Source organism: Mus caroli, chromosome 5, assembly GCF_900094665.2.
Source record: "Mus caroli chromosome 5, CAROLI_EIJ_v1.1, whole genome shotgun sequence".
NCBI classification, from domain to species: domain Eukaryota; kingdom Metazoa; phylum Chordata; class Mammalia; order Rodentia; family Muridae; genus Mus; species Mus caroli.
The window spans coordinates 95,813,396-95,824,653 of NC_034574.1; the positions used below are offsets into that span (position 1 = coordinate 95,813,396).

Genomic DNA, 11,258 nt, shown 5'->3' on the forward strand with positions numbered 1-11,258 from the left:
GGGTGGGTAGGGAAGTGGGGGGCGCTATGGGGGACTTTTGGGATAGCATTGGAAATGTAATTGAGGAAAATATGTAATAAAAATATTAAAAATTTTAAAAAAAAGAAAAAAAAAAGAAAAAACATTATCAGCATTTTTGGGGGTTTGCTAAAATAAGCTTTCTCTGCTGGTTCATTGCTTTTTCACAACTAAATATGGAGTCTGAGGATGCATCTCAGTGGTAAAGTGCATAGAAAAGGCCCCAAGCAAATCAAAAATAAAACTAAATAAATAATAAATAACTAGGTTTGTGGTAAAGTCACTCCAAAAATCCTGTGGAGATTATAAACTGTATGCCCAGAAAGTCATAGGTCCATGACTACACCCATCTGACCCCAGAATAATTTTCAAAGGCTCTCAGTTCATGCAAGGAACCATTGCACAGTAAGAAAGCTAGTGCTGGGTTGCACACTCCTAAGAGCTGGGAACTGTCTTCCAATTTGTGTAGTTTGGGCTTGACAATATTGGTGAGCATTGGACACAGTGAGCATTAGTCCTGGGGAATACCATGGGACAGGAGTGTGTTCACAGGTATTTTTTAATGAAAGGTATCATATTTACATTTTCATCGTTCAGCAAAACTGCACTGAACCTGAGAGAAACGAGCCAAAGAAAATGCTTCAAGTAGCAAAACTGTTTAGGGTTTCTACAGATAAGCATTCATCTTGGAAGACAGCTATGTGGCTGCTCAATCCAGAGCTTACAAATAATGATTAGCATGTGGGCGTCTCGGAAAGCCCAAGCATGGACTCTTAGCGAGGGTATCTTTGTATCCAACGCAGGTGTGCCTTTGAGAATGAACCATTCAACCGTGTTGGTTTCTCACCTGCTCAGCAGATTCTATATATGCCAACGAATTGAAATCAAGATGAACCTTGCTCTTTCATAGAATAGTTTTCTAAAATGAGGGCTAATTCAACTAAGAGTGAAGGGCACACTCCTTTCACAAGTCAGAGAGGAGGAGGAGGCCCTGAAAGCAGGTGGCTAAGTCTGCTTACAACACACACTGTGACAAGCCCCTGGTGATGTCATGCAACAATATCAAAACAACCAGAATGTGATTCAAAGACACCTTCGCTTGAACAAGCAGACCTTGGGGATACAGCATGTGGTGAAGTTTTATTTTCTCTAAAAGGCAATTAGTAAATTGCTCACACTTTGTTGCTGAAAGGCTACATCAGCATAAACAGATGGAAATGTTTAAAAATCTGCAAAGTGCAAATATTAGGAATCACAGCCATTGATTTACCTTCTACCAAGTAAATGAGAGCTACAGACTATGAAGTGCTCTTTCTATAATTAAACATGTAATTAAACTCGCATTCCTTGTAGCTCCTGTGTCTTCCCACTTAGTTCTAAGTGTGTATCCATTTTAAGTGTGTATCCTCAGGGTTCCAGTCTGCACTAAAAGGGTCTTCTCTTCAACAGATAGATGGCACCAAACTGGTCCTCAAATTCATCTCGCCATGTTGCTGCTCTCTGAGTTTTTCACAGCACGCTGTACTCCGTAATAAGAAATCTCATGAGGTGGGCCTTGTGTTGGGACAGATGGCGGGAACAGCTGAGAGAGATGTAGCCAGTTTATAAGCTCTGTGAGATCTGGACAAAGCATACTTAGAAAAATTCTTAGGAACATTTAGTCTGAAAAGCCGGAATTTAAGTGATGCAAAGAGGAGAGAAGAAAATCAAGATCTTTCTGCTCCCTTAGCAGTGCCGTTGTCTGTCTTCTAAAAACAACGCAGTCTGTAGCTCACACACAACCTGCTATAGCAGTTATCAGACTGATTTTCAAACTTACTAATAACAATTATGATAATAAACTATGAAACTGAACACATGGCAGTCAACTAACTCAGGAAGTTATTCCCCCCCCCCTCAGTCTGAATTGTAGGTGTTTTGATCTACTTGTGAATACAAGAGACAACTTTAATCTAATTTTCATAAGATTCCAAAAAACAATTGGAGAAATCTTCCTGAAATTAATTCTCTTCTTGAAAGCTTCAAGTGGGCCCTTGCCCTTCAAAAATGAGCCACTTTGATTGGCTTTGTTACATGTAGTGGTATGTTTAGTTGAAAATATATAGAAAAACTCAGTGTGCATTTTGCAAACTTAGATTCAAAGTAATAAATATGATTCAAAGGCGCTAAAGAAAAACAATGAATATTTTTTTCAACGTTAGAAGATTGGGTGCACATATAAAACTTTAAGAAAGAAATAAGAAATTGTCTGGGCTGGCTAGGCTTGTGTCAACTTGACACACAAAGTAGAGTTATCTGAAGGGAGGGAACCTCGGGGAAGATGCTTCTATAAGATCAGACTGTGAGTTATTTTCTCAATTAGTGATTGAAAGTGGAGGGCCCAGCCCATTGTGAGTTGTGGCATCCCTGGGCTGTGGTCCTGGGCTCTATAAGAAAGCAGGCTGACAAGCTATGGGGAGCAAGCCAGTAAGCAGCACCTTCCGTGGCCTCTGCATCAGCTTCTCCCTCCAGTTGCTGCCCAGCGTGAGTTCCTCTGTTAGCTTCCTTCAGTGATGAACAGTGCTGAGGAACTGTAAAGTGAATAAACCCTTTCCTTCCCAACTTGCTTGTTGGTCATGGTGTATTGTCACAGCAATAGAAAGTCTCACTAAGGCATGTTGGTGCCAGCATAGTTCATATTGTTATGATAGAGCTGGACATGTTTTGGGGAGAATTGTGGGAAGACTTTGGAACTTGGAACTAGAAAAGCCACTAAGTGTTGAAATCTCAGCGATATTTCTGTGGAAGGTTAGAAGAGAGCAGTGCAGAAGATGGAGGCCTGGCTGGTAAAGTTTCAGAGGGAAGTTTAAAGACTCTATGAGGCCATTTGTTATTTTGAATCGAGATTCTGTTTTTCTGGTTTGCCAGGGCTCAAGAGTCAGCCATAACAAGAGACTAGTGCTGGTTATTGAAACAATTGAAGCTGTTCAGCTGGAGCTAGGAAGCTAACAGTAATTGAGAAGAGACCAGCATCACCGAAGTGAAATCTTCTGGGAAGTGTTTCCTTAGGGTTAGCACACACAAGCTGTTTTGCAGAAGAGGTCAAGGTTGTACTTTGTGCTGACAGACAAACTTGGTAATGTAAAAGCCACCCAGGTGGTTATAGAATTGAATGCATGAAAAAGCATGGAAAGCATGGAAGCCATGGAAAGCAGCTATAGCTTGGTACCATGAGACGCCATTGGTAAAGGCACAGCCTTGGTAGCAGTTGAAGGCCAGGGACTGAAGGGGTCATACCAAAAATTTGAGGGTTGGCACTGTGAAGAGAGTCTATGAAAGGCTATTAGTGAAAGTGCAGCCCAGTTGCAGCTGAAGACCCCAGCATATTAGAGATGCCAGTTCCATGGGATGAGCTCTAAGAACAGCAACAGTGGTGAGTGAAGCCTGCTGGAGCCTAGAAGATCAGCCGTGTGTGCTGCAGAGAGAGGAGCTGGAGAAGTTACTCTAGCTTCTCAGAGGAGCCCAGAACATCCTCAGTGAATCCCAGATAATCTGACATTGAGTTATTTATTCTGTTGGAGTTTGATCTTGCTTGGTTCATATTGTGACTGTGCCTTTTCTCTTCCCTCTTGAGGAAGGCATCTAGTCTAGTCCTGATTTTTACATTAGTCCACAGATGAAAGACTTTGAACTTTTCAAAGAAAATTTGGAGTCTTAGAGAGATTGGATATTGTAAAGAGGCTGAAATTTTGATCTGTTTGAGTTTGTAAAAACTGTGGGACTTTCAAAGTTATTTGTGTTTTTAATGCAAGATCTTGGGGGGTGAATGAGCAAGAAAAGATATGGTTTAATAGAGATATATTTGTATATTAAGTTGCCAAAGGATCAGTTGTGCTGACTAGGCTTATGTCAACTTGACACACAGACTAGAGTTATCTGAAAAGAAGGTCCACAATGGAGAAGTTGTCTCCATAGGATACGGCTGGAGGGCATTTTCTTACCTAGTAATGAATGGGGTAGGGCCCAATCCACTGTGAGTGGTTCCATCCCTGGGCTGTGGTCCTCTGTTCTATAAGAAAGCAGGCTGAGGATGTCATATGAAGCAAGCCAGTAAGCAGTGCTCCTCTGTGGCCTCTGCATCAGCCCCTGCCTCCAAGTTCCTGCCTTGCTTGAGTTCCTGTCCTGACTTCCTTTGGTGATCAACAGCAACCCTTTCCTCCCCAATTTGCTTTTTGGTCATGGTGTTTCATCAAAGCAATAGAAACCCTAACTAAGACATTGCCCAAGGTCATACTCAGAGAGGCACTGGGCAGTCTTCTAGTGACATTTTTAAAAAGGCATTTTCTATCAACATAAACAGAAACTGTTTGCATTTATAACTCATTTTAGTGAAGGAGGGATTTTTTTTTCTTTAATAAAATTTGTGAAAAGTATCCAGACAGCCTTTAAAGATCCAAAGCCCTGTGGTTTATGTTTACTGAATATTTGATTCGTGTTGGAAAGTCGCTAGTAAACTTAGTGTGATAAATTTCAGATGCAATTGCTCTCTCCTCAGGCACAGAGAGAAAGCACAGATGATATTTACCAGGATTTTAAGTGTGTGCCCACATTCTGAGGCAGAAGCCATCAAACATGAATGGTGGTTTTCTGAGTTTCCGGTGGATTAATCATTCAGAAACCACTTAAAGACATGCTCTCACCTTTTGATATTGCTCACCAGTGGAAATGCCAATTACACAGCCTTCAATCCCTTCCTCCCGGTGGGAAGGAGGCTTTCTATACAGAGCTGCTTGCATTTATAACTCATTTAAATCACCTCTTCCCAGATACTTAATGTTTAACGCTTAGTACTAAAGTCAGACTCACCAGTTTAATGTACAGATAATAAAACACTTGGAGAAAGCTTATGTATATTTCATTCAGAGGTTTATCTCCAAGAGGTGAGCACCTACTGATGAGCTGTCTGAATATTAAATATGTTGACTCCTTTTTCTTGTGGCTCAGATTTTCCTGGCCAGTCCTAAGTATATGCACACTGAGTCCTATAGGATATACTGAAGATATTTGTTAATGCGTGTATTTAAAATTCTGTTGTTTATGATGTTGTTATAAGGAATTCGTTATGGATTCTAGAGAATTCAATAGATGACAATGAGCTAAGCCACAGTAAGTAAGTGTCGAAACCATACATAAATTAACTCATTCATCAAGTAGGCTTAATACTGCAAGAAACAAGATGTTCATAATAAAATCCTGTTAGCTTGTACTGTGAAAGTATAGCCGAGGGGGTTGAAAGCGAACAGTCCTGATGAATGAGGATAATTTCCTATCCACAACCTCAACTACTTGAACTTCGAAGGAAGTACATAGTCAGTACATACACTTCAAGTGAGTCTTAAAACAATACCTCTAGTCCTAGGCAGCACAACCTTAGGATTGCTTGATTATTCAGCAATTGTACATACATTTCAGTTATAAAAATCTGGCCAAGTTGCTGTTTCATACCCGGAGTTAAATGGCTGTTTAAGAGTCAGCTCGAGACAGATGAATACAGTCTGCTTGTTATACTACAGTGGCTGATCCGTGTCTGGTTGAGGGTCAGCGGGTTTTCACTGCAGTGTACAGATGATTGACATCTGTGAGGGACAGCCCCTTCTCTCATCCAGGAATCATGCATTAGACAAGTGAAAAGCACATAAGATAGAAAACCCACATCTGAAGACTGTCCCCGGCAGGGAACTTGTGTTGTTCTTTTGTGTGTTTTGTTTTGTAAGTCAGGTCTTACTGTTTTATTAAGTAGCTCTTCCTGGGTAGGCATTTGCTATGTAGCCTAGGCTAGCTGACAGTCCCAGGCAATCTTCCTGCCTTAGCCTTTCCTGTGCTAGGACTTCAGGCACATGTCATCACAGCTGGATTGGTTCTTGGTTTTTAAAGTCATTGCTAAATCATCATTGTTTATGTTAAAAAGAGAGGTGACTTTTGATTTCAGTTCATATATGGAGAGCCAATGTGTAAAGACTTAAGCTACCAAAGAATTCTCAAGGCCTGTGTGAATTGAGCAGAAGTTGTTGAAAATAAAAAGAAACCTAAGGGGTGAAGGAAAGATCAAAAATAAAACTAAAAGGGAGAAAAGGAAAAAGTAGCCAAAAGCTCTGAGCTAGATGATGGAATGACTGTATCATTTTACCTAGTGGGCATTAAATCTGCAGAAGTAGGGCAGTCTAAGGGAAGACAACTGGATCCTTCCCCACTCCCCCAACACGCCTGTGTCCAACCCTGATCTCCATGAGCCCTGTACAAGTGGGAGATGGTACAAAAATTCAGTAGGATCCCCCAAAGGAGCATGGTCTCCTGCCATGGCTATCACATTAACATTCTTGACAAGAAATTGCAAGATACTTGAGGAAATTATATATTTATTAGAAATGTTCTTTACCTCACCTGGCTGGCAAGGTCCTTATCCATTTCTAACCTCCAACTTTTTCTCCTTGGAAGGATGTCTTCAGCTGTTTGCTTACTTCTCTTCCACTCAGAGGTTTCCAAGGTGCGAATGAAGAGATCTGTGCTAGGTATGTGCAGTCTGTGGGCAGGATGCTGATTTCCTGCCTAGATCTGCTCTGTGGTTGGGGGATGACCTTTCCCAGCTGTGCATCACAGGCTCATCCTTCAGCCACAGGAAACTATCTCAGCAGGAGACAGTGGAGATGTCTCGGCATGTCTCCTGACTCATCTCAGTAGAAGTAAGTGGATTCCCTTATGTCTCCAACTCTATGTATTGGACAGCCAGTACCCCTGGTCTCCGGTAAACTATTTCTTTGATCTTGGGTTTCAAATACATGCGTATCTTTGCTAATCTCTTGGTTGATTCAAGGGCACCTGCTTTTGACTTAGTCTGACGCCATCCTTTGTTCGACCACTGTTGAGTGCCCATCAGAGTTGAATGTCTCTCCAGAGATGACTCCTGACTGCCCAACTGGTCCTCATGACCTCCTCTACATTATTTAACTGGTACAGCTGCATCAGTTCTGGCTCTCCACAGCATCAGGCAATCTCTGGTATTTTGTGCTTTGTTGTTCCGTTGATTGTAACACAGTTTGCGTCTATGTAGCTGTTCCTAAACCTTGGTATTTGCCAACCTACTGCACAGAATTACTCTGTAACGCTGTGTCCTAGTCTCTTTTCTGGTTTCCTTTTGTTGCTATGGCAAGCACTGTGACCAAAATCCACTTAGGTAAAGAAAGGGCTTATGTCAGCTTACAGGTTACAGCCCATCATCAAGGGAAGTCATGGCAAGAACAGAAACTGAAGTCGGAGGTTCAAGCTTAGCCCAGCACTACCTGCCCAAGTAAAGATGCTACCCACAGAGTGGCTGGGCGCTCCTATATCAATTAACAGGACAATACCCCATAAACATGCCCACAGGTTGTTTGACTCTGTGTAAGGAGCACAGGTAGATTACATTTTCACCCATCTCAGTTTTAGTATCCAAATTAATCTTCAGTTTTGAAAAAGAATGAGCAATATTAGTATAGACTATCTTCTCCCAACAGAGTTCCTTTCCTGAGTCTCCCCACAAGGACTCCAGGAAAACGCCCAGTCCCAGCATTTAACCCTGTTCGCACCCATAGCTCCTTCTCCATTCTATCTTTTCAACTTATCTTTGGAAGTCCCAAGGAGCTGCCACACACAAGGTCCTTTCTGGCCTCCTCACCTCTTCCGGATTCTCAGGCACCTGGGGCCCATAACCCGGGGAACACAAGATGCTTGGCTGGCTCAACCTGTCCTTAAGCCCGGATGCCCAGAGTAACCCTGGAGCCACCATGACTGTCCTAGGGGCTCTCAGACAGCAGCACCCAGGGTACGGTGGCACCCCACTGCTGGCTTCAAGCCTGACTCCAACACAAGCCAACCCATGGATCAGCTCTGTATCCTTTGTTTTCAACACTCAAGGGATCAAGACACGTCTTCTGACCCCATATAGGTAGGTTAACAAAGCATGTCTGACGGTTATTCCCACACTCTTAGGATTTGTTTCTGACTGGCTGTGACCTGCACAATTTACTTCTGAGAGTAATAAACCACCCTTGCCCTGGGGGCAGGATTCACTGCAAGTTTTGTAGCTGGAAGACAGCTTTACAAGTGTGCAGCCAGTGACTGCAGTTTTGATGTCAAACACTTGCTCCTTCGTCTCTCTTAGCTGATTCCTTTATGAAATCCTCAGGCTATACTGGATCCTTACATTTATACACCTTGTCTTGTTACTATCTATGCTCTGTGATGACAATATTGAGAAAAAGGGTCTAGGTAGGGTTTTTTTCCCATCCTACAAAGGATGAAATGTTGAAATAAACTTAAAAATTCATTGATATTATTCTAATGTTCTGTTGTAGATTCTAAGTAACTGTCTGTTTTATAGGCAACATAATTACAAGTGAATTCCAAATGCAGGCTTTATGACTCCAATTAAATTAGAGGCTGCGATCCATTAAAAACAGATTGAGCACATGAAATCAGATATAAGGAAAGATAAACATGCCACAGGTTTAGAACTTTCACAATAAAAGATTGGCAATGTCAAATAATTTATGTTTAGCTAACATTTTTGCAAAGGTACCTAAAACATTTTCTTAAATTTTATCAGAAAAAAAAATCCATACCACCTAATTTTAAATATATTTATTCATATACTTATTTCTCTTTTGCACTTTCTACTCTCTGAATCTCTTTAAAAGTTTTTACAGCGTATGAAAGACAAGGCAAGAATCTATATTTGAGTCTTGAGAATATAGACTAGTATTAAGAACATTAGAAACTCTAATGTATTTCACTGGAAGGATTGTATTTTATAAAAAAATCAAACCAGGTGACTAAAATAAGCCTGAAGCAAATTGAGACACCAACATCATGGTAGAACTTTTCAGGTGGACAAAATTTAAGAAAACCATCCCACAAGATAGTAAAGGCCCCTTTGTGCAGCTGGGGGAGTCAGGACGAGGATCTCCTGTAAACTTTGAACACTAACCACTTGCTTCTCACATACACAAAGAAAGGATAAGTAAGAAATAAGAATTGGGCAGGGTTGAACTAAGCATCGTCGGCTCCAGAAAACACATACAGTGCAGAGAAGAAGAGATTTGAGCAAAGCAAGTCTGTCTTTAAGCAAGAATGCCTTGCAGCACAGAGAAGATTAAAGGCAAATCATTGGATGATGCCGAGTAAATTCAACTACAAAGCTGGAGTATCGCATCAGTGACAGGAGCTACCACCAGTGTTCAAATACTTTAAGGACATGTTGCCTTTTTCAAGAAAAGGCAATAGTGCTGATAGATACGCTGACAAACGTCACAGAAAGAAACTTCTCATCAGGAGGTCTGCAGAGCCTCCCGCACACGGGCAGCACCTATGGGGCAGCTCCCCACAGAAGCTGAAATAAACATGGACGAACACACTCACAGAGAGAAAACACTCACAGAGAAGGTAATAGGTGCTTGGAAATACTTGTAAAGCGAGGAGTTAAGCTTCTACAACCTATAAACCTTACGTAGGTGGAAGACCAGAGACATACTATACTGTATTAGTTAGAATCAAACTAGAAAATAAGGACCCATTTGAAATATCTACTTTCTTGTGTGTTGTTCATGTAGTTGCTAAGCCACCGGTATCCTAGGAAAAGCTCCATTACAGAAATATCCTTAAATACCTTATGGTGTCAATGTCGATGCGCCATAAAGAAAATAAAAGTGAGGTAGCATCAAGCAGTGAACCCTTTTCTCCCATGAAGTCTGCATCGGGAGAGGTTGACAGCTAAACACCCTGGGGGAGACCTACGTGTGAACTGTAAGAAATGGCATCGGAACACATCCCATTCAAAGGAGGTCTGGGAAAGAAATGAAGTTAAAATCCTCGTGTTGAAGAAGAGAGCATCACGGGATAGCCTTTGATGTGGGGATGGCAAACGGCTTGTGTGGGCTCCTTTTTGTGTGAGTTTAACTGTTTTCAGCACTTGCTATGGGTGGTTTGTGGCTGATGGCTTACCGCCTCCACTTCAGCCGGGTCGTACCAAACGTTGATGTACGGATGCTGCAGTGCGTCGTCCACCGATATCCTCTTCGCTGGGTCAATCACTAACATCTTAGACAACAAATCCCTGGCTTGGCTGGCTGAAATGACAAGTGAAAAGAGTGACTCCTAAGCTTCTCATTCTTGGCAAGGGTGTTTATTGTCTGGAGAACAAACTGAAAACAGCCACTGTCATCCTAATAGAGTCACACGCTATAAAAAGAAATGAAGCTTTTAATTTTTTTTAATCTCAAAATCTAAGTTATCATTTTGAGAGCTCTTTGAGGATTATACATTACAAATATTTGAGTATGATTATTCTGTAAGAATTATAAATAGCATTTACCCTCCACGAAGTTTAAATAGTTAAAGGAACTGGTGTGGCCCATCTGTAAGGATGCCAGATGGATGGGATTAGGGTGTGGCAATCTGTGGAAATGCACAATTCATACGTAGGGGTGGGTGTGGGAAATCGATCAGTGTGCTTCCATGTTCTCATACACAATGCAGATCAGCAGAATTTAAGTAAAGTTCAAACTGACTTGCATGCCAGTGTGGCCCATATGTCCCTGATGTGTAAAAGCAAGCTGAGTGTGATAAAAATGACATCCTTTAACTCCTGAGTTTTGTTTTAACATTCTGTGTTCATTAGAATGAATTAGAAACACGACTTGGTAGAATCAGGTAGTGGCTAAGAAAACTCTCCATATCATGTACAAGGTGGCACGGTGAATTGTATGGCTGGGGCAGGGTCAGTGATACAAACAGGCGGTGACAGCAAGCACATTCGTTCAATAGCACTATTTTTTGAAGTCACATCCATTTTTGTGTTTGAAACATGTTTGCGTCTGTGTTCTCTCACATGTGTGCGCAGGCACACAAGTGTGAAAGTCAGAGCACAACCTTGGGTACTGTTCTCCAAGCACTATAGACCTCTTTTATTTATCTGTTGAGACAGGCCTGGAACTTTTGTCTGGCTGACCTGCCCGCACCTCCTCAACACTGGGCTGACCACAAGCGCATGCTCAGTCCTCCTCAACACTGGGCTGACCACAAGCGCATGCTCAGTCCTCCTCAACACTGGCATGACCACAAGCGCATGCTCAGTCCTCAACACTGGCATGATCACAAGCGCATGCTCAGTCCTCCTCAGCACTGGCATGACCACAAGCGCATGCTCAGTCCTCCTCAGCACTGGCATG

At 41.9% G+C, this 11,258-nt stretch overlaps 1 protein-coding gene across 4 annotated transcripts in view; it reads right to left on the reverse strand.

Moving 5' to 3' along the window:
* Nucleotides 1-11,258, reverse strand: part of Mapk10 (mitogen-activated protein kinase 10) — a 284,681-nt gene that overhangs the window by 35,294 nt on the left and 238,129 nt on the right. For all 4 annotated transcript variants that reach the window (XM_021162158.2, XM_021162159.2, XM_029477300.1 and 1 more), the window contains one exon: nt 10,033-10,157. In XM_021162158.2, coding sequence (XP_021017817.1) covers nt 10,033-10,157 — 125 coding nt within the window. The remainder of the gene's footprint in view (nt 1-10,032; nt 10,158-11,258) is intronic.